The 24,850-nt window shown below is 38.2% G+C and overlaps 1 protein-coding gene across 5 annotated transcripts in view; it reads right to left on the reverse strand.

Annotated features, from left to right (window-relative positions):
- Nucleotides 1-7,500: 7,500 nt before the first annotated feature.
- Nucleotides 7,501-24,850, reverse strand: part of MLIP (muscular LMNA interacting protein) — a 117,059-nt gene continuing 99,709 nt past the window's right edge. For 4 of the 5 annotated variants that reach the window (XM_084283450.1, XM_084283449.1, XM_084283448.1 and 1 more), the window contains 3 exons: nt 18,138-18,191; nt 9,840-9,874; nt 7,501-7,778 (listed from right to left, as the gene is read on the reverse strand). In XM_084283450.1, coding sequence (XP_084139576.1) covers nt 9,848-9,874; nt 18,138-18,191 — 81 coding nt within the window. In that variant the 3' untranslated portion in view covers nt 7,501-7,778; nt 9,840-9,847. The remainder of the gene's footprint in view (nt 7,779-9,839; nt 9,875-18,137; nt 18,192-24,850) is intronic. The other variant, XM_084283447.1, reaches the window with a different exon arrangement.

Here is a 24,850-nt window from a genome sequence, read left to right on the forward strand (position 1 = left end):
CCACTTACTATCCAGAAACAAATCTGAACAGAAAGCTGCAGACAACAATATTTTATGAAGGTTCTGTATTTGTTAATCATTAGTCAGACATGTTATAAACTGTTTTATTTGTCCAAGATAAAAAAAAAAAAAAAAAAAAAAAAAAAAGGAAATAAAGCCACAGCTATGTATCCATCATTATGAAACATTGGATACATTCTTTTGTGAGTAAGAAATTTGTAGTAAAGGTTTATTATGCAGAATATACACAGTCCAATATCTTAGTTCTATAGTTTTAGCTTTTAAAATCAAAACAACATGAAGAATGAGCACATGGTCTTAGAGGGTCTCTTTCCTCCTGGCTTCATTTACCTGTAACTAATATGTTCTCCATGTGATTGGAAATTATACTTAGATTACTTTTCACCTTCATTCTCTTATCTGATATGCAAGGCTATAGATCATTGACTTTCAGTGCAGTAAACATGTCCTGCATCCCCCCCTTTTCTATCTTGTTTCCAGTGATCTAGGTTTCTTTTATAATTTTCTTTTTCTTTTAATTTTGCACTGTTTTACTGTGCACACATTTTAAAACTCAGGTGATATTCAGCATAAACTATTACCCAAAATATATTCTTTTAAAGTTCACATTTCTTGATTCAAAATGAACTTGGAAATCTATGTAAATAGGGTAATGAGGACTCACTAAGTGAGTCCTCATTCCAGTTTAAAAAGTAAATGGCTGGAATAAAAAAACATGAAGACAAACAGTAGATATCAAAAGACATGCAAAACTGCCTTTACTACTTGTTCCATGCTCTCCAGGTTTTTTGACTGCAGACATAAAGAAATATGCATGGTACTGTTGCCAAAACCTAAAAGATTCAGAAAAAAAAAAAAAAAAAGAGCAAAGTATTTTGAAGCTGCTAGCAGAGATAACATGTAAGGCTAAATTGCAGAAAAATAACATTCTTTGAAATATGAACAGATACAAGACAATTTAAGTCTTCAAAGCTGAAAAAGCAGAGGTTAAAGAAAAAAAAAAAAAAGTAATTCTTCCTTTTCCATTTTGTAGTGGATGAGAGGACCCTGAAGAAGTTAATGGCAGGGAACGAAGGGAATCTTTCCCTTTGTGATTTCTACTGGATTGTTTGGTGCTGCGGAAGGTCACAGAATCAAAGGACAGCTACTTTTGAAAGCACAGCTGGTAGCACAGCTGGTCTGGATGCATTGCTGTGAATTGTAGAATCATTAAGGGGGAATGTGTGTGTGTGTATTACACACACACACATAGACATATGGGATTGTAATACAAATGCTCAAGTCTTTAATATAATTTCTTGCCAGCAGAGCTTTTATTGGACCTGCCTCTCACACTGTCTGTGTCACAGATAAAGACATGTGAATGAGGGAAAATTGCATCAGACCACATGATTTTTATTTTCCTTTTTTTGCAGGCAATCTTCTGTATGGAAGTCAATAGAAAGGCCAAGGTCAGCTATATACAATTATTGTACATCACATAATATTAAATACACATATATCTTAACCTTCATAAACCTTAACATAAATCTTAACCTTCATTATCCTTAACATAAATCTTAACCTTCAGATTTGTTCTGTGCTTTTTGATATTTTTTGTTGTTGTTTGTTTTCCTAAAAATGCTAGGTATCTAGGTATCTCAATTAGTCACTGAGTGCTATAATGCATCAAATATAAGGTGAGGAAGGTTAACCAAACATGATCATGGAAACTCAAATGAAATTCTTGGTAAAAATGATAATCCTTTTCCTTAATCCTTCTTTCTATATGGTTCCAAGTAAAAGGTTCTCTTGATTTGCACTGCCACCTGCAAAATGCAAATCTTCTTTGCTGTTACAGTTCTTTGGACATCATTTTACAAAGTTATATCCTTACTCTAGAGAAGCATAAGAAAGAAAGAAAGCTTCCACATGTGATATTATCTGCCTTTTAAGTTACAGACCTCTGTCTTCATTTAGTTTAGATTTTAGTTTGGTTAGGTGGTTTTCATTGTTGGTAGTTGGAGTTGGTTTTTTTTAGCTTTTAAATTTTAAGACTTGCTGATAATAAACCAGAGGCAAAGGATTTGTTTGGAAAAGAAGTGCGCTAGTTAACACAGAAATGAGCTTCCTTTTAAAGGAACATAAAAATGGAACTAGTGCTTCTGAACAGCTTTGTTTTTTGACACATGGAACCGTGCTGAAACTTGATAAAATCTTATTCTCCTTTCTGCTGGCATATGCTCAAACCTTTTTTTTTTTTTTCTTTAAAAAGAAAAAAAAAAAACAACACACAAAAACAACAACAACAACAAAAAAAACATTTTGTTGTGGTTCAGCAAATATTTTGTTTTCAATAGTTTCCACTGTAAGCAAAAAGTAGCTCTCTGTAAATTGCAGGAAATCATGTGTTGACTTATCTGTAACTATTTAGGAACAGTTAAATATAATCCTTATTCTCTATTGAAGATTAACCTATTCCAAGCAGACCAGCTCTGCTACTTTTTTGAGTTAGGGGCCTAGACCTAGTTCTGGTCATCACTGTTAAGTACAAAAATGTCTGACTTGTACCTGTTTCAGTACTCTCTGAGGTCTACTCTTGAGCTTAAAAAAAAAGCCAGGAATCTCTTTAAAGCTAGAACAGGATTATCCCACAACTTTTCTTCAAAAATTCCTTCTGATTTGTTTGAATGAGCTCGTTGCACACTCTAAAACCTCATTTCTGATCACCTTTCAGATTAGTGGTAAAAGCCCTGAGCTAGGCGCTGGTTGCTGAAGGTCACTCCCTGGACAGACCTCTGAGCCTACCCCATCAGAAGACTGTACTGCCTTTCTTTTGCCTGACTCTCAGTCAGTTTAGGAAGCAAACAGGACACAAGACTCCAGTCCTCTTTTCTGCCAGTAGGCAAAACTCAGTGTGTCATAAAGATCATGTAATTGCTTATTATCAGTTTAAACTCTGAAATGATATGGGCCATCCCTTTCTTTGAACTCAAATGGAAACTTAGCTGGTGACTCCTTGCACAAAAGATACCGCTGCTTTGTGATAGCTGCAATAGATTATACTTACTACTTTTTATTATTAAAGGCTGCAGTGAGGAAAAACGTTCTGAGCCAACCCATTTCATCAAAAGTATTATACAACACTGTGTTCTCTTTTCTGTGTGGACTCACCCTCCCAAGTGGTGAGTGCCTACATCCTAGACCTGTTTATGTAGAGAAAAACTGTGTGTTAAAGAGTTTTTCTCACCAGCATTTTGGTCTCTATGTGTCTGGGGCAGGCCGAGAATGGGGGTGTTTTCACCCTATTGGGCAACAGCCTGGCACCTCACTGTTGTAGGTAGGTGTTGCAGCATCAAGCAGTGCTACTGTTAATTGAAATCTTTCAGGGTTGCCCATGTCAGTTATTACCATGCTATTCCAAGTTACACACAACTCAGAATAGAAGTGACTTAGGTGACAAATTTCATTGGTACAGTCCTGCCACAGGGCACTTTTCTACATGCAACCTCTATGACCAATGTGTCCACTCTCTCAGATATTTAATTAAACAGTTTTAGGGTCAAAGTCAGAGGCAGAGGAATAGAAAACAACTCCAATTGCCCATGCCAAAGAAACCCTGTTCTTCACAGCTACAAGCACACAGAGTCAACAATCACAGGTGAAAGAAGATGGCATAGTACATACTAGGTGATTGCTACAGCCTCATAACCTTATCACTCTTCCCAACACAATAATTCACCATGCGTGTTTCCTACCTCGGTTGCATCCCTTGGTCATCTCCATGAAGCAGGTGCCATTTCATTCTTCTTGTTCTCAGCCATACTCCAACATTGCCCTGAGGCCGTGGTCAGCCCATTCTGAGCTCAGTCAAGTAAATAAATTTGAAGAATGGGAAAATCTGTGCATGAACCACTGTATTACACATGCAGTCACAGAGCCCTCCTCAACAACAATTCACTACGGCTTGCCAAATGTAGGAAGAGCAGGAAGCTCAGGAGCCCCAGCTGGGATGGAAACCTTGATAGCAGCCCCATCATATCGTGCCTCCTTGGTTATGCTGTTAGTGAGACTAATGTGGACAGATGAGCTTGTGCACAGCTGCACATGGTTTCAGAGAGGTGATGCCTTCAGCGAGCTTATTAACCATATATTGGTTCCTCACCAGCCAGTTAGAGGTGAGGGAGAAGAAAATCTAGCACCTTTCATGGTCAGTATGAGCCCTGAGAAGATGTGCTGGTGTTGCATGGTTGATGTGTACCCACCCATATTTGTCTTGAATGTGAAGTCCTATCTGATCCTACCAGTGAGTGATGGCACCCTACACCTAAAATATTCTTTTGACCGTGGATAGACTACTAAGTGCAGAGGTAGATGTCGTGGTATTTTCCCAAACTGATTCCAGAAACCTTACCAGGTTGTCCATGTGCCTTGCCTGCAAGCAGGTTCAGGGGTGCTTGGGATACATACTAACTTTGGCACTGTTGCAATGTGAGAGTCATCAGTTCAATTCTAGGGGAGCCAACCCAGAGCAAGCTCATTCCTTGGTTTGTAAAATACTCCATGCCATTTGCCTTGTGGTGAATCAGTTGATCAGTGCAGAAGTAGCCTAGGATTGCCCTGTGTATGGCTAGATACTACTTCTTGAATAAATGAGAACAGTCTTACACAGTAGTCACCAGATCATTTTTGTTCAGACATGTTTTATGATGTACAAAGAGACACTGCCAGGATGACACATGCAGTTTATCCATATGCAGAAGTTATGCCTTGATTAATGCACCCACTAAATGGCTACAACGAATGAGCTACTACTAATTTCCTCACCAGCCAAGTAAGATGTCTGGAGTCTGTGCTGTGCAGGCAAACATCAGTCAGGTGGGAAAGGATTGTGCTTCTTGATCCCAGAACAGGCTGATTCTCTGTGTTGCTGAGTTGGCACTTTCTGATTCTCTGCTCTTAAAGGCTTTTTTATACCTTTAGGCATAGATTTTTTCATTCTGAACACTTGAGCTGTTTCTATTACCCTTTCAATGATACACTTCTCTCTGTGATTTTACTTTTATCATTTTGCATAACCTTAGCAGGTGAACTTTATGATATTTAAGCAATTTTCTCATTAAACTGAGTCAAGACCACAGAGGTGTGCCACAGCAAACCAGGCTTTGGATCCCAGGCAGCTGAAGCCTGGGGGCAAGGGCTGCCCTTAATTTGAGGCAGCAAACCACATTTTCCCAAATAATGAGTTCTGTCCCTTCTACTCATGGCCTGTATAAGTCACTGCCCAAATACACCCCTTGTGCTAGCCCAATTTCACTTCAGACCACTTGGGCCAAGTGTAATATGTTGGGTGTTTGTTGATTGTTTTTTTGTTTTGTTTTGTTTTTTTGGAGGGGGGTGGGTGTTGGTTAGCTTGGATTGCAGCAAGAGCAGCAATACCAGTTGTAAGCACAGAATGTGATGAATGCTGTGTATCAGACTGCATGTTAGCCTGTGAACAAAGATAAAAGAAAAAGGAGAATATAAGCTCTCACTAAACGTAGGCAGTCATTGGGATCCTGACAGGAACGTGTACTTTACAAAGAAAAATATGAATAAAAGCAGGGTAAAGTCATCAGAAGTTGGACTAAATATATTACTTTATTGAATAAGCAGCATCCATTAATTTTATAGTATTACTGAAAAAGCAATCAATTTTTCATGTTGACTTTTGCTCTTTGTAATCTCCCCTTAAAGGATTATTTCTCTAAATACTTTCCTCATTAGTGTTTGAGGGGTAGACTTCCTAGACTGTAATTGCCAGTATACTCTCAATTTTCATTCATAGACAGAAGCTGTTCGAGCAGATAGGGATGCTGTTTTTTAAAATATGCACAGACGAAGAAACTCACAAAATGAGAGGTAAAGAAAGGGATCCCTCCTTTGCCATTCCTACAGTTTTGGTACTTCTTTCTCCTGCTTTTATTCCTTCCACTGTTTTTGGTCTGTCACCTGGGCTAATTTAAAGATAAAAAGTACCATGTCAATAATCCTCTCTGTTAGACATACCAGATGGGATTTGGGCTTCACAAAAATGAAATTCAGGAGGAAAAGAAAGTTGGATTTGCAAGAAATTCAGAACAAAGCAACTGCTTTGGAAAAATGGGCAGAAAAACTCATTAAAACTTTAGAGAATTGCACAGATTGCATTGGTTCTAAATTTCAATTTTGCCCAGTTCAGTGATTGACTGAAAACAAGAAATACTAATAGATACTTGTTGGGTGTACCTATTAAGTCTTACACAATTGATAACATATTTAGAGTATTTATGTGCTTGTTAAGTATGCATTTATATCTTTCTTAAAAAGATTTTCAATACATTTTTCTTCTGTTTACCTGTATGTGTTGATTTTTGTCCAAAGTAACCATTTCGTGAACTCAATGAAATGCTTTTCACAATACTTTTCTTTTTTTTTTTTTTTTTCCATCTGGCTAATGTGTGTGCTGTCCACAAATTGTACAAACAACTTCTAATGCTTTTTCATTGAGAAATAGAAACTAATACCTATATAACCCTTATATGTCTATCAGTCATTTAATGGTATTGTGAAGGATGTGTGTGCTATCAAGGGAATATATATATATTAATCTATATAAAGAGACTCATAGATGGTTGAACTTTCATTTTTTCAGTTCCACAGTTAAACAGCTTAAGTCCAGGCCCAGTAGCACAAGGCCTTAAGACTAGTCCATTTAATTTGATTTCAATATTAATATTTTAATTGATAATTTTATAAATTAGTTCATCACATTAATTTTAATGAAAGCAGCAGCACATCTCAATACAATTATTAATCTTAACTTCAAGTTGTAGCAGCGTGTCAAGAGGCGTAGTGCTCCCACATACCAGGTTGCAATTCAAAGGTCCCTGATGTACACATACCTGTGGGGTGATTTATAAGTTCAAAGGATCAAGGGAGTGGGAAGAAGCCAGTGACTCATGCAAACGTAGGTGAATAGCATCCTTAAACTTTTACAATGTATTTTGGAGAAAAAAGAAAGAAAAAAAAAAAGATTGTTTAAGATTCAAGCTCAGGCAACACTGAGTCTGTGGAAACAACTCAGGGTCAAAAAGAACAGTGCAAAGTAAAAAGCAGTGGTTCTTCCATGTTTACTAGCACAGAGTTATCAGCTTTGTCTGCCTTCACCAGATGTCACAGGGCTATGAACACTTCATGGCAGGGAAGAACCACTGTGCTTGCTGATTGCTTTAGGTGCTGACACAAAAGTGAAAAATTCCTTGAGCATTTCACAAAGCCTCTGCATGATGGAAAAACGTGACCAAGGTTAAGAGCGTGGGAACATTCCTTTCCCAATGATGCTGACATCCAGTCTCAGCTATTTGAACTATGCAGAGCCAGATTTACAGAAGTGAAGATAAGAATCACAACAAACACTTTGCAACAAAAACACAGCTTTATTCAATTTCAACATTTGTATTATTTCTAAATAAAATATGCTGTGTTATTTTAGGCCTCTCTTAAACTGGCAAGCACTTCAAGAAGTGGTACATAAATATGGCACATTCTGGTGTGTATCTCTGGGGTTAATTATGCTAATACATAAGATTATCTCATGAAAAAATATTTGATTGTTATTGCTGCTTTACAATCAGCATACTAGAAGCAATTTTTTAAAAAATAGTGCTTTAAATAACATTAGTGTTGTGGATTCCTTCTCAGTATAGGAACAGGTCTGAAAATACTCTACGGTTTTAGCTCTTGATCCTAATTTGGGGCTGCAAAAGAAGAGTTTTCACATGAATACGTGTAGCAAAAAATAAAGATTTGTAAACTGTATAAGTAGCATGCACCAAGCTCACTTGGTTTTCCTTCTTTATACAACCTGATGTTCTGACTGTTAAATGTAGCTCATATTTTCACAGGAAAAAAAAAAAAGCATGAAGAAATATTCAGCCACTTCTCTTGTCTGCCTTTGCAGCAACCTCAGAAAAACTGTTTAAGCGCTTAAATTCTGATGTAGCTGCAACAACCCTAATACTAAATTAAATCCCTCTTTCTGAAACTTAAGGCCCATTTCTTTTCCTCCTACTCTCAGGGAGGATAGAGAAGTGACTAATATCCTTTTATAACACATTATAAAGAGATATAACCTGTTGTGCCTCATCTCTGTCTTTATTTCTTTTCTTCTGTGTGAAGAAACTGAAACCTTTAAATCTTTTCTAAATCTCCCATTTGTTTTCCACACCTCCAGTCTCTCTTTCTAAAATTGCTCAGGACAGAACACAATACTGCAACTGATTCTTCACTAACACTGAACAGAAATGAGTAATTACCTCCATTATACTATAAACACTCCTTTCAGTATTTTCCTTGAATGACATTTTTTATAAGAACATTGCCTCTCCAACTCAGATTCACTTTGTGGTCCCCTGTAATCCTCAGATTCTCTCCTGCCTTATTATTGTCATTCAATTTCTGTCTGTGCTTTTCATTGATACTTGTCTTTAATGAATTTTATAATTTGATTTTCAGCCATCCCTCTAATGTAAGTGATGGTTTTGGATTTTAATCCTGTCTTCCAAACTGCTTGCAGATCTTCCCAAATGGGGATTATCTGCAAATCTAGTAAATTTACTGCCCATTCAAGTGAGCAAGTAGTGAGCAATATTTTATAGTGCTAGAACTTGAAGATGGCATTATGGAAGTCTCAGTGAGATGTTCTCCCATTTTAGCAGCAAATGGTTGTTCTCAAAGTCCAGCTTTCCAATCGGTTGCAGATCTACCTTATGTGAACTTAATTTAACTCATTTCTGCTTTGCTTGCTTATGAATGTCATGTGCGACTGTGTCGAAGATGCACTGTATCGACCACATCCCCTATACCTGTTTTGCTGTCAAAAAAGGAAATGAGATCAACTGGATAGGATTTGTTTCTGACATGTCCCTGTGCAAGTTCTTTTATCTGCTTGCTGTTCTCTAGATGCCTACAAATGGATTGCTTAATACTTTGTTCCAGAATCTTGGAAATAATATTAGGACTGGCTTTTCTATAATTCTTTAGACCTTCATTTCCTTCTTTGTTAGATATGACATTGTTTTTGCCTTTCCCCAGTTTTCTAGGTATTTGTTCATTTTGCTAATTACTAGTCTGAGAAGTAGCTTTGGTTAAGTGTTTAAGGGGGTTTCACTGGGCTGTGCCATCCTGAATACATCCATTTCACCTCAGGATTCCTTAAAGTGTTCTTTTCCTATTATCTCTATGTTCCTGCTCCAAAATTCTTAATAGTAACTGAACTAAATTCTTAGTCATAATTAGTCTTTTTTTTTGTGAAGACTGAAACTGGAAAAGGTATTGAACACTTTAGCCTTTCCTATATTACCTATTTGCTGACCTTCCAAGTTGAATACTATATTGTGTCAAGTATAACATATTATTTTCAATATGGTATTGTTTAATTATAGCACACTATTCATTTTAATGGTACTATGTGGTTATGCACTCAAATATAAAATAATATTCAACTTATTTCAATATTACCACACAATTTAATCCTAGGCCATACCTCAGTTCTTTCCAACTGTTTGATTGCATCCCACTTACAATTAATTAAATTTTGACTTTAAGCTAAGAAGTGGAATTATTCAGTATTAGTAATTATTAATAGAAAACACTCACCAAAAATAGCCAACTTATTATCCAAACACTAAATTGTGTTGCTAAAGCATCCTACCATCTTTTCAAAGCAAACACATACACAACAATTTATTAAAGTGGTTCTAAAGCTGTAGTTACATATTCTGTGACTGTAGTCAAGTCATAAAAATAGTAATACTCACCACTGTAGCTAAATAGAACCTCTTTCATTGGTGACCTGTATTAAGAACAAAAAAAAGGAAGTGAAAACAAAGTGGAGGAGAGCATAAAAACTGCCATAAAATAACCAGGTACAGGACTACAATTGCTTTGGTGGTGGACAGACAACTTCATTAAACATCTTGTCTTTTAAAAATTTAGTTTTCCTGCACTGTTAATTTATAACTATGCTTATAGGGCTTAGGATGTTTTTCATGCATTGACAGGTTTAAGGAAGCAAATATGTGCATAGCAAATTTCAAAAGGCAAAGCATTACCTTGGCTAAATGCACTTGTTGGGCTTCCAATTCCTTGTATGACCACAGCCCAGGAAGACATGGCATGTGGCCAACTTGGCAGTCACATGGCATTGATATTGTTTTCCCTTACCTTAGAAAGGCTTTCCACACTGTTCAATAGAAGCCTTGTACCCAATGAGGAGCAAGGTGTACTACAGAGGTCAGTATTTGTTTATAATGGATAAATAACTGGTGGGACCACCAGAAAATGTAGTAGTTAACTATTCAAAGTCACCGTTCCAGGTGTCATTTCATTGGAGGCTTAAGTCAATGCTATCTGACAACTCCAGAAGGGACTTGTGTGGTGGAAAAGCATACAAACTCCTGACGTCTGTGGATGTTCCTAACTTGGAGAGCAGACACAGACTGCTAAGCTGAGGGTATGGCTCCTATTCTGGAGCACTTTGCCACGCTGGAGGAATAGGCCAGCAGAAGTTTTGTGAACAAAGGCAAATGTGAAGTCTTACATCTAGGTTGGGTGAGTGAACAATCCAATACAAAGGTAGCTCAGGGACTGACCAGCTGTGCAGTCACACAGAGACCTCAGGGCTAGATGACACCAAACCAAAGGAGGATCTGTACACCTGTGTGGTGAGGAAGGCCAACCTCATATCAGGCTGCATTAATTAGAGCACTGCTATATGCCATTCCCTCATAGGTTGTGAGGGAAGTCATTGTTCTCTGACAGGCACTAGCAAGGCTGCATCTAGAACACAGCTTCCATATTTTGGATAGAGTAGAAAAGAGACATCAACCAACCAGAAAAAGCCCAATGGAGAGCAATCAGGATGGTTTGGGGAGTTTCCTGATTTCTGAGAAAGGCATATAATAGAATCATTAAGGTTAGAAAAGACCGCCAAGATCATCTAGTCCAACCATCCCCCCTGCAACTAGCATCACTCACCAAATCATGTCCCTAAGGTCCATGTCCAAACTTTCCTTAAATACCCACAAGGACCATGACTCCACCACCTCCTTGGGCAACTCGTTCCAACGCCATATGAGGGCACACTAGAGGGCTTGTTTAACTTGAAGAGTAAGTGAAGGGTTATCTGTTCTCCCTCTCCAGCTACTTAAAGAGGATTTAGAGAGAATGCAGGTTTTTATAGTGAAAGGATAAGAGGCACCCAGTAGGAAATTTTAACTGCCCATAAGGAAAAATGTTTTCATCATGAGTGGTGAAACACTGTAACTGATTTTTCTGTGGTTCTATGATTCTAATTATTTATGAATTACATAAGTATTTGCATAATAAAAAATCTTTGTCAAACTACACTTGTGTTCTGACTACATATTCAAAGTAATTTCTTTTCCACTGAAATTACTGTACATTATTCCTGCTATTATTTGAAGGAGACTAAATACAACAGATTTTTCTTAAAGCCAGATAGAATTAGATTAAAATGGCAGTTTAAGTGACATGCTGACATTTCATATTTTCTCCATATCATTTTAAATATAGCCTATGCATTAGTACCCTTTTAGACTTTTTAATGTAAATTCAGCATGTAAGTAATACACTTACTGTAATTCTTTTTATAGAGATCACATTAGAAATAATACCCCATAAATTCAGAATACATTTTCCCTTGTTAATGCTTGGTGATCTAATATGCCCTTTCATGTCAATAAGCTATAACTGAAACTTTTTAGTTAAAGCAAGGAGATATCATTGAAGCTGTCAAAAAGTATTGCCCAAATACCTGTTGCAAATATAAATTTCCCATTGTGAGTATAAAGTATTAAAATTTATAAAGCTTAAAGCATTATAAAGTATAAACTAAATATAAATTATCTCTGCTGATTTTTTTTTTCTCAAAATTTAGAAACTGATGTCATTTGGACCTCCCTTTCTATTTGTAGGTATCAGAAGACTGTAGCTTACTGTTCCTCATTAGTAGCCCATCCATTATGAAATTAAAGAATTTATCCCAGCTAGCACTTGAAATTCTTATTCCCTTAGTAAAAGCAGTAGATGTTCTTACTTGTAATGTTCCTTTGCAATATCATTATATATCCAAATAAATGACACTATAAAGTTAAATGAACTGTTATGATGATATGGAGACAGTCTAGTGCTATGGTCCTTGGTTTGGACAAAATAAACTAAGGGCACTGAGACTATTGATTCAGAGAGGTCTTGTTCATTTTCTTTCAAAATATTTTGGAATATTACAGGTCAAGTCAGAACAGTTATTTTGGAGAAAAGTGACATCACAGGATTTTCTAATTTTCAATATCTGAGAGTTTTTTTTTTTATTGTATTACTGGTGCCCTTTCCTTTATTTTCTGCTTATTTCCTATATGCTGCTTATAATCTCTATGCCTAGTCTCTGTCTACGCATTGTTTATGAGTAACCAAATACACTCTAATTCCTTGGATAGTTTATAAACCCTGCACATCAGCAGTGCTACAAATTGGTTGGATCTTTGGTTGGATCTCATATAAACCCTTACATAAATTCTTTAGTACAAGGATTCTATCATATAATGGGTGCATTTTCTTCTTATATGTAGAATCTTTTAATGATTAATAGTAATGTTGACCTCTGACCAGGAACATTCCTTATGTAAATAAAGATAAAGAGCAATGTATAACAGAACTTTGGGCCTTATTGACATTTTCATAGAATTCATAATTTCAAAAACTTTTGGTATTAAATTTGATTAAAGCAGAGCCAGGCAGATTGTTTCCCTTATTAAGAAAAAAAAAAAAAATGAAAAAGGAAGAAAGGAAGAAAAGACAAAAGGAAGAAGAGAGAAAGAGAGAAAGAGAGAAAGAGAGAGAGGGAGAGAGAAAGAGAGGGAGAGAGAGAGAGAGGGAGGAAGGAAGGAAGGAAGGAAGGAAGGAAGGAAGGAAGGAAGGAAGGAAGGAAGGAAGGAAGGAAGGAAGGAAGGAAGGAAGGAAGGAAGGAAGGAAGGAAGGAAGGAAGGAAGGAAGGAAAACGGCAAGGGGGAGGAATCTGCACAAAAGTGTCTCAGTGAAATACTGTCTCCTCTGAAGTCAGTGGAATCAGCATTTTCTTATGAGGTCTTTTTATGAATACTGACCTTACATTAAAAATGCTAGGTCTCAATTATTTCCGATTTTTTAGGAATAACAAATAGATGAGAGAGAGTAACAGCTAGAGCAAAAGATTATGTCAACCTAAATTAACTGTACAATAAATTTGAGATTTTGAAAATTATATATGAATGAGGGGAATGAGTATGTACATTTAACACCTGTATACAATGGCTTTTTATAACTCCACAGGGACATATGCCCTATGTTCTCTCTAAATATTCTGACAGTACAGTTCTGAAAGTAATTTTTATGTCAGTCACACACCATAATATGGGCAAACACTAGGTTAAGCCACAGATCATAAGACCATAAGTATTGGAAATTACTGTCATATCTCTTGGTTAGGTTTTACAGGTGTATCCTTCAGATCCCCTCCAACTAAAAAGTGCTGGTTGTAGAGAAGGATTTCACAGGGAGGAAAATCCATTATTTGTTCTCCTGCTTTCACAAGAAAGTAGAAGATCTGATTTGCTTCATGTTACAGAAAGAAGCTGAAGCTGCATGAGGAATAGGATGCTGTTCTTCTAAACACAAAAGCAACGACCTCCAGACTTTTTCCAGTGAATACTTCACTTTGAGGAAAACAATACAAATTATTAAGTACACAGTAGCAACATCTTCCCTTTTCCCTTCTCTCACTCCTTTCATGGGGCCAAGGAAATGCTTATGTTTTACTGAGCCTTTAACCACCGATTCTTTTTCTGGAATTGCATAAATTGCACTGACTTTCTCTCATAGTGTTTTTAGCTCTGAGTGAGGAACACCAAAGGGGAAGAAATTAGCAAGTTGAGCTTACAAGTAATTTTAGATAAAGAAATGGTTAGTAAGGGCAGAGACAGAGAAATATAAAGTTTTTATTGCAGCAGTAAGAGTAACATTGGCCTTATCACTTGACAGAACTATTCCTAATCAGTTCAGCATCCAAACAAGATTTCACTGATAATAAAGGACATTTTAAATTAGGTGGAGCCTTGTGGGTTATATAAGCTTATAAAGTGTAAATTCAGCACAAACTGTTACTAGAGTTAAGATAGGTTCCTTTTAGAAGCTTCACAGAAGAAAAATAAATAAATAAAATAAAAGTCAGAGAAGCTCAGCAAGATGTTAATTGTCTAACTTTATTTTGCAAAGGCATCTTGGGGCTTACTTTGGAAAGATCCACAATATAAACCATAGCAACTCTATTTGAGAGAACCAAGGAGTGGCTCCTGGGAGGCAGAGTAAGGGGAATTGGTGGTGTAGAAACAAGTAGGAAGGGCAAGGAAAAAAAGGAGGCATCTGGAAAGCTGCAGTGAAGGTTCAAACAAACAAACAAACAAAAAAGATGAAGTAACTAAGTCCCTGGATCCCTGACCAGAGAGGCTGGGGATGCACATGAGAAAAAAGAGGCTACGTTCATGTCTCACATTCTTCTGGTGCTGAACCTGCATTCTCCTGGTGCCTGTTGATCCACCCAACAGGTGAGATGTCTACCTTTTTTCTTTATCTTAACTTTTCCACAGCAGAAACCAAGATGAACTGTAAGAATATATTGACAGGCTCTGTCAACAAACTCAGAAGTCAGGCAAACCTTCTGCTTCCAATATATGAAGGTCTTGCACTCAAAACTCCATCAATATTTTGAAAAACTACTCGAAAGTCACACATTTTGTAGCAATTATTGGCAAACATCCATTTAATTTATTTAAATGCCCGTTTTGATGCTTTTAGCAAGACTAGAATCTAATTTTAAAATAAGAAAATAAAAATAATGTGTTAACAAAAATGCAATTATCATTCTTATATGTATTATTAAATCCATCTAAAAACTTGTGATTTAATTGTGAGAATGTACCCAGTAGCAGTAGTAAAAATTAATTCCTGTGTCATAGCTGTACTCATACTGCTCTTATTCATAGTAAGTGATGCGTTTTTATGTAAATTTCTAAAATAATGTAGAAAATGTCTTTTAATTAAGGATGTTCATTATATTCTAAAGTCTGCAGTAAATAATCTGACAGTTAATTAAATTATATGTGTTGATTTCAATATTGAGACAATAATTCAGATTCATGTTCATGATCCTGTTAGGAAAAATAAATAAATAAATAAATAAACTCATTGTTTGTCCCATTGTCTAAACCTTTTTAATTTTATATGTTCTGTCTCAAGAGAAAAGTAAGAATGTGTAGCAGATCAGATTTTCACTTCAGATTTCTTTGAGTGAATTATCTATGATAACCACTGTGGTCCTAGAGAGTAAAGATGTGAAAGTAGTAAGGAATCAGTCACTGAATATAAATTTCAGGAAGATTTGTGTTCTCCTTCAAAGTCAAATAAAACTGGCACTGAATTTTGATGTTGGGCAAGCTACCTCTTTGCATGCTGTCTGAAGGTTTCTTGACAGTCCTTTATAAAATTCTCAACAACTAATTGTCCTAAGAGATTCTGGCAGTTCTTGCATCTGGTGTTTAAAACAGAAGCTATACCAGCGACCAGAAATTGGGGAATGTATGATTTAAATCACAGAATCACAGAATTGTCTAGGTTGGAAAAGACCTCGAGATTATCGAGTCCAACCTCTGACCTAACACTAACAAGTCTTCCACTAAACCATATCACTAAGTTCAACATTTAAACATCTTTTAAAGACCTCCAGGGATGGTGACTCCACCACTTCCCTGGGTAGCCCATTCCAATGCCTCACAACCCTCTCAGTAAAGAAGTTCTTCCTAATATCCAACCTAAAACACCCCTGGTGTAACTTTAGCCTGTTTCCCCTCATCCTGTCACCAGGCACGTGGGAGAACAGACCAACCCCCACCTCGCTACAGCCTCCTATAATGTATTTATAAAGAGCAATAAGGTCGCCCCTGAGCCTTCTCTTCTCCAGGCTGAACACAGCTCCCTCAGCCGCTCCTCATAAGACTTGTTTTCTAGACCCTTCACCAGCTTCATTGCCCTTCTCTGGACACCCTTGAGCACCTCAATGTTTTTCTTGTAGTGAGGGGCCCAAAACCGAACACAGTACTTGAGGTGCAGCCTCACCCGAGCCAAGTACAAGGGGACAATCACTTGCCTGGTCCTGCTGACCACACTATTTCTGATACAAGCCAGGATGCTGTTGACCTTCTTGGCCACCTGAGCACACTGCTGGCTCATATTCAGCTGACTATCAACCAATACTCCCAGGTCCTTCTCTGCCAGGCAGCTTTCCACCCTCTCAGCTCCCAGCCTGTAGCTCTGGTTATTGTGCCCCAGGTGCAGGACCCAGCACTTGGCCTTGTTGAACTTCATACAGTTGACCTTAGCCCATTGGTCCAGCCTATCCAGATCCTCCTGCAGAGCCTTCCTACCCTCAAGCAGATTGACACATGCACCTAACTTGGTGTCATCTGCAAATTTACTGAGGGTGCACTCGATCCCCTCATCCAGATCATCAATAAAGATATTAAAGAGGACTGGCCCCAGTACCGAGCCCTGGGGAACGTCACTAGTGACCACCCTCCAACTGGATTTGACGCCATTAACCACAACTCTTTGGGCCGGGCTATCCAGCCAGTTTTTAACCCAATGAAGCGTACGTCAGTCAGCGAACAGCCAGTTTCTTGAGGAGAATGTTGTGGGAAGCAGTGTCAAAAGCCTTGCTGAAGTCAAGGTAGGCCACATCCAGAGCCTTTCCCTCATCCACTAAGTGCATCACTTTGTCATGGAAGATCAGGTTCGCCAAGCAGGACCTGCCTTTCATAAACCCATGCTGACTGGGCCTGATCACCTGGCTGCCCTGAAAGTGCCACGTGATGACACTCAAGATAATCTGCTCCATGAGTTTCCCTGGCACTGAGGTCAAACTGACAGGCCTATAGTTCTCTGGGTCTACCCTCCGGTCCTTCTTGTAGATGGGCATTTTGCTAGCCGCCAATCGACTGGGACCTCCCCTGATAGCCAGGACTGTTGATAAATGATGGAAGGTGGCTTGGCCAGCTCCTCCGCCAGTTCTCTCAGCATCCTCGGGTGGATCCCATCTGGCCCCATCAACTTCTGTACATCCAAGTGCCGTAGCAGGTTGCCAACCATTTCCTCATGGATAGTGAGGGCCACATTCTGCTCCCCATCCCCTTCCACCAGCTCAGGGTACTGGGTATCCAGAGAGCAACTGGTTTCGCCGCTAAAGACTGAGGCATAGAAGGCATTAAGCACCTCAGCCTTTTCCTCATCTTTTGTAACTAAGTTTCCCCCTGCATCCAGTAAAGGATGGAGATTCTCCTTAGTCTTCCATTTTGCATTGATGTATTTGTAAAAACATTTTTTGTTGTCTTTGACGACAGTCATCAGATTGAGCTCTAGATGAGCTTTGGCCTTTCTAATTTTGTCCCTGCACAGCCTCGCAACATCCTTATAGTCCTCCCGAGTGGCCCGCCCTCTTTTCCAAAGATTATAAACCCTCTTTATTCTCCTAAACTCAAGCCACAATTCTCTGTTCAGCCAGGCTGGTCATCTTCCGTGCCGGCTCGTCTTTGGGCATGTGGGGACACACCACTCCTATGCCATTAGGGTTTCCTTCTTGAAGAGTGCCCAGCCTTCCTGGACTCCTCTGCCCTTCAGAACCCTTGGGGCTTACTTTTTTAACAAATCCCACTTGATATCATCCCAGCAGCACACACCAGAAACCTGAAATGTTAGTGTTAATTCAAATTCACACAAACAGCACAGCCTCCAAAACAACTCTTTTTTTTTTTTTTTTTTTCTTTCTTTCTTTCTTTCTTTCTTTCTTTTTAATCATTAAGAATAATTAATGTTTATCTAGCTCATGCACTGGACAAGAGCAGGTTTGTGAGCTCAGCACATTTTTGCTCATCAACTCATACATATGTTACATAAATAAATTATTAAGCTAGCATCCAAATGCATAAACCCATTAAATGTCAACTGATTACCTCCTTAGAGCTGAGTGTTTCATTTTCTGGAATAGGCACTATGGGATGACTGGGCTGCCAAGCCAAAATGTCACGGGATGGAGGGAGCATGAGGTTAAAAAATGGAAAAGAAAATTAGTTATCAGTTCAATTTCTGTATAAAATATCACACAATTTTAACAATGAAAGACAGTACCCTCAGTCATGCAAAGGACAGCAATGTAATGAGTTCCTACTCGCATTCAACAGTATCTGTATGTTTACTGCTCCTGTCTATTTCAAGGTATGGCCTGCTTTCTGTTATATCATATTCCCATAATTAAAAGGGTGGGGAAAGATAAATCACTTTCCAATTTAAAAGAGTCATCTCAAGTCAAAATCACAGCAAGGGCATCTGCCTTACAAAGCATTCAGTATGAGATAATGCACATAAAGTTAGTTAAAACTGAAGTCATATTTCTATCACTTTGAGTAAGTCTTCTTAAATCATATCTAAAGGACCTCTCCTTAATCTTACACTTCAGATACATAAATCATGAAAACATTTAATTAAAATAAATAAATAAAGAACTGTATAACAGTAATTAGTATGTGCAGAAAGGACTTTATAATTTTCCAGTGTGTTTTGAGTACTATAGGATTTGCATCTGAGTAATGAAGTTTGATGGATGATATTCAAATGAAGAACCATATCAATTTCAATAAGATTTGAAGAGAATACAGGATAAGACAGAACGTATATAGCAATATTAAGATCACAAGTTTGTGAAGTTTTCATATTCAGCATCCTCTTTAGAGCAAAGGTCATGGAAACTATTGGAGCTTTGGTATTTTAGAATTGTAGAAAGATAAGGTTGGAAGAAGCCTTCAAAGTTCAATGTGTCAACAGCACTACTTTGTTTTGGTACTTAGAACAAATAATACATTAGCAGATGATGCATTTCTTAAAAAAATACTGGTCTTGCCCTAGAAAATTAACTTTGATTCTGAGCTTTTTAAGGTGTAAAGCTGATCTGGCAATCTAACTCTATAAAAAAAAGTGTGACATTGAAGTGGCACATACTGTTTATAATTACGTTATGGATCTGTTCTATATTGCCAGACTTTGTCATACTTTTGTCATACTTTTGAAAATTCACCCTGCTTCATTTTCAAGGAATCAGGAGCCAAGTCTATAGCAACAGCAGCAATTTTTAATCATTTAACATTTTTCTCTTCTTTTTCCCTTCCTCAAAATGGAAAGGCATATTAATAACTTTAGGCAATACGTTTATTTAATGTATTTATTTTATAAATTTAGGCAAGGAAATAATTTTAGACAAAGGAAAGTTAAGGAAGGGGTAAGGGAACTAGGTGTCAGCAGCAACATCCCTCCCTCTACCACAGACCTGATTCCTGATTTCATCTGGCACAATGACCAAGGCAGCCCACAGACCTTGCACCACCCTACTGCTGCAGCACAGCTCTTTACAACACAGGACACGTTTAACAGCTGACACAGGAGACAGAAGTTCGATTTCCAAACCCAGAATCCTGCAGCTACAGAGGTTAGACAATCCTTGATGATATACAGGGACAAAATTCTAGCAACATCTGCAGTGTATTAACAAACTCATTTCATTTAAATGAACCCTGTTTTGAATTACTTATTGTCTCACCAGAATTTGGTATTTATGTATTCCAGAAAAAAATAAGAATCACCAAAAGAACACAGGAGGTATTGATCATGTTCTGTTTATTTTCTAATGTGCATTTAAGCCCTCTGAGAAGCAGGACTTCCACTACTAGGGTAAGGAAACCTACACAGTTAGGTGGTGAACTGAGAATACAGCAACTCTTTTTCTCAAATTGCTCATGCATCCAATCAATGAAAAATGCACTTTTATTGTATTATCTAGTCCTAGACTTTCTTGCTGGTATTCATTGCCTACTGTACTTACCTGAAATTCCTACTGATTCTGCCTTGCTTTGTTCCTTGAGTATGAGGTATGAGGTCTTGAGTCCCTCCTTAGGCCTGACAAATAATAATCTTTTTTTTTTTTTTTTCCTCCAAAATGTATCTTTGTTTTATTTTGATAGCATAGTGATTGCAAATAACAGTCCCTATGAAGACAGAAAGTTATCTATATTTTCTGGACAGACACTGTCAATACTGATTACTTCGTAGAGATTTAATTGAACGAAAAGACGTGAGAGGACTTCAAGGACTTCACTGATTAATGCCAGGAAGAAAAGTTAATGCAGAAGTTAAGCTGTAGCAAAAAAAATGAATAACATACAATTTTCTGAAGTCTGCTCTCACAAGTCTTCTCTCATGTAAAAACCTTGAAGAATTATTGCAGAAGAGTGCATACTAGTCAGATGTCTGAAGGCCTGGTTTTGCCATGACATGGGGTCTAGAAAGTCACGGCTATCTAGATTTATAAATGACTTTCAGTAGTCCTTGAGTGAATATGGAGAACATCAAAAAAGTACTACATCCCGTCTGGTAAAATAACACTTAGACTTGCAGGTCCCTAAAAGGAGGGTGTTGCTTTTTTCCCTGTAATCATATAGCTCTATCTCGGCCAGATGTGAAGGAGATGAGTGCTTTGGCCTGGGTGAGTTCATCCTAACAACCTGAAAGCCTATTCCTGTCTTATTTCCATAACCTGTCGATGTAATGTGAAACATGTCAGCCTTCTGTGGAACAGGCCCCATGCCTTTTCTCCACAGTTTAGCCAAGAGGCCACAAAGTCTTATCCTTTCCTCTCTGATTTGTCTTCATGATTTTTGTGTTCTCAAGTGCCACTACAAGCAGGATAGAAAATGGTGTCCCAGTGCACTTGCTTTCTGCAGCTCCATGTGTAAGTACTTGATTCTTTTGGAAGAAAGTGAGAGAAGTTTGAACTTCTGCAAGCTGTGATGGGCACTATACTTGGTTATTTCAGGTGTCTGGGCAAGTGCTAAAGCAGGGTATTGGCATTTGTTTCTTGTTCTCTCTGCATGGTAGTCAGCCTAAGGTGTTCAGAGGACACTTAACAGGACATACAGCCTAACTCATTAAACTCAGCCTTGTACCTGGATCACAGTACAACATACAGACTTAAGTCTGGGAAAGAAATCCTCAGAATATGAAGGTCATTTCTCTGCAAAGATGAGCTATCAAACACATAGTACCAGAAAATCAGCTTAAAAGTAACAGAAATGCAAGGTAGGCAGAACAAGTTGGGATTAACTGTTCCTTACTAGACTTTGTGTGACTATCATCCCTCAGAGTCATAGAGGAATGTGCCCATGTCCACAAGATCTGAAGTGTGAATGTAATTTGGACTCTGTACTTTTTACTGGTTTGTTGTCTTCATGAGACCTCATCCTGTTCTGTCACTGGCAATCTTCCATCCCCAGGTCAAAGCAGCTGGCAGGGAGCCTTATTTGTTTTCCTACGAATTTAGAAGAATTGCGTCTGTTTATGTTGGACGATGCTCGTAATGCTTTTATAATCTCTGTTCTTGATTCTTTGACCAGTTATAAAATTCTATATTATTCTTATAAAGTTGATTAATGATTCAAAATTTTTCTGACTCTCACACAGTTTTCTGGTGAAGTGACACTTGATTATTTCTAAGAACAGTGAAAGAGCAAACTAAACAAATCTGTGTTTGTAGCTGTGAAAATTGTACTGAAGAGATTAGAATATCCTCACAATATATAAGTATTTACAGCATTTAGGTTCAAAGAGAAATTACCTACCTGGCCAAAATAACCTTGTAAAGACTCGGCCAACGCTTAGAAAAGAGGCAGTTATATAACATCTTAGTTAGACCTTTGTTCATTTAGTTCTGTAGAGTAATCAGCAAAACATATTTGCCTTTAAAAGGTCAATTTACTTTTATTGTGCTATGAATCACAGCTGCCTCAACTAATATAAAGCTTTCTGAAGTGTTCTCAATATAAGACCTTTTTCACAAGTCTAAGTCACTCTCTAGAGGATCTACAACCTTTGATAATTGAGACACAGGTTTAAAACTCTTTGGAACAAGAGGTAATATGCATAAGAAATAAGAATGTTTCCAATAAAGTAGCCAGAAAACATTCACTTTTATACCATTCTTTCAAAATACTCCATTAAATCTTTAATCATAGAATGGTTTAGATTGGAAGGCACCTTAAAAACCATCTAGTTCCAGCCTCCCCACCATGTGAAGGCCACCTCCTACTAGACCAGGTAGCTCAAAGCCTCATCCAACCTGGCCTTGAACACTTCCAGGGATTTGGGCATCCACAATTTCTGTGGGAAACCTGCTCCAGTGCCTCACCACCGTCTGAGTAAAGAATTTCTTCCTAATATCTAATCTAAACCTACTATCTTTTAGTTTAAAGACATTCCCACTTCTATCACTCCACTTCCTGACAAAGAGTCTCTCCCCAGCTTTCTCCTAGGTACCGAAAGGCTGCTATCAGGTCTCCCCAGAGCCTTCTATTCTCCAGGCAGAACAACCCCAGATCTCTCAGCTTGTCCTCATAGGAGAGATGCTCCGGACCTTTGATCATCTTTGTGGTCCTGCTCTGGACTTGCTCAGATAGGTCCATGTCCTTCTTGTTCTGGGGGCCCCTGAGCTGAACACAGCAGTTCAAGTGAGGTCTCACAAGAACACAGTAGAGTGGGACAAACACCTCCCTTGATCTGTTGTCCATTCTTCTTCTGATGCAGCCCAGGATACAGTTGGCTGTCTGGGCTGCAAGAGCACATTGCCAGATTATGTTGAGCTTCTTGTCAGCCAACAATCCCAGATCCTTCTCATTAGGCTTGCTCCCAATCCACTCTCTCTGCCTAGCCAGTATTTTTGCTTGGGATTGCCTTGGCCCAAATACAGGACCTTGCTCTTGGCCTTGTTGAACTTCATGAGGTTCACACAGGCCCACCTCTCAAGCCTGTTCAGGTCCCTCTGGATGGCCCCTTTGTAGAATGCCATAAGATTTGTCAGGCGTAATCTGCCCTTAGTGAAGCCGTGTTGGCTGTCATCAATCACCTCCTTGTTTTTCATGTGCTTTAGCAGAGTTTCCAGGAATATCTGCTCCATGATCTAGCCAGACACAGAGGTGAGACTGACTGGCCTGCAGGTCCCCAGGTTTTACTTTTTTCCCTTTTTAAACACTGGGGTTATGTTTCCCGTCTTACAGTCACTGGAAACTTCACCAGACTGCCACAACTTCTCAAATGATGGATAGTGGCTTAGTAACTTCATCTGCCAGTTCCCTCAGGACACCCAGATGCATCTCATCAGACCCCATGGACTTTGCAAGTTTAGGTTCCTTAGCTGGTCTCAAACCTGATCTTCTCATACAGTGGGAAGTTCATCATTCATCCCGTCCCTGCCTTTGCCTTCTGAGTCTTGGACTATGAGGCTACAGCTCTTGCTGGTGGAGACTGAGGCAAAAAAAGCAATGAATACCTCAGCCTTCTTCATATCCTGGGTAACCAGGTCTCCCATTTCCTTCTGGAGAGGGCTCAGTGTACCTATAGAAGCCTTTCTTGTTGCCCTTGATATCCCCGGCAAAATTTAATTCTAATAGTGCTTATAGGGCTTTAGCTTTCCACTAACACTAATCCACACTGACAGTAAATTAGGTATTCAAGACTCTTTTAAATATAGTCATTCTTTCTCACTAGGAAAAATGACTAATTTCTTATTATTTCAGGGACTAAACATGCTTATTTATACAGGCATAACCAGCAAACACTTTTATAAAACTGTTTTCTGGATAACCAGTTTTTCTGAGTACAAGTGTATGAAATCCAGAGTACCAATAAATGGTATACACCAGCAGAGTACACATCAAGAGGTATACCTCAAAAGAGGTATACATCAGCAGAGCAAGAACTACACTCAACTAAAGAGAGAGAAAATAAATAATGGAAACAGACAATTTATAATTATGATGTATGCAGTTTTTCTGAAATGACACTATAAAATCACATTCAAAGATTCAGTCAGTTAAGCAACCAATTCTTTTGCAACTTTCATCTCTCTGCAAGGAAATATAAAGTAGAAGTGGTGATTGTAACAAAGACTAATATTGTGCCTTCAGCCAGGTATGCAGTAGAGCATACTGATTAAATTGCAAACCATTACTATACACAACTGCATTTTTGCTTTTTTAACTCAAAGATTTCCAAACTCTTTCCAGATAGCAGTAAGAACATGCACAACAGGGACAAATAATGCAGACACTGTTCCCTGGCAGGTTCTCCAAGGATAGAGCCCTGGAGAGGCACCAGAGCAAAGTGCAATGGAAAAATTTGCATCTGAATAAGTAGAGGCTACAGGAACTATAAGTCTTAGTGGTGGAGATTGTTTATCTCAGAGGTAAGTAAAGCTGGTAGGGAACTGGTGAAAACACACAGAGGCCCAGAAGTGCATCAGTTTTCCTTGGGCTGCCCTTTCCCAGGCCAGGTTCAACTTCTCATGCAAGGCTAGTCCAAGAGGGAAATGGTTGAGGAATTTCTGACATTATTTTTCAATGAAAGAGGGCTAGCAACAAGAAAACAAAGCTTTCTGTAAACAATGTGATTTCTTTTGCAGATTTAATTACTCACTTAGAAAATAAAAATTGTTTCAAAATAATAAATCCTGACCATAACTGGAATATTGTGATTTCTGACCAAAATGTTTCATTTTGGATAACTTCCATGAAATATTAAAGTGGATTTCACCAACATTGTGTTTTGTGGAAATTATGGGAAGAGTCTC

Source organism: Netta rufina (assembly GCF_964035555.1).
Source record: "Netta rufina genome assembly, chromosome: 3".
Classification (NCBI taxonomy): domain Eukaryota; kingdom Metazoa; phylum Chordata; class Aves; order Anseriformes; family Anatidae; genus Netta; species Netta rufina.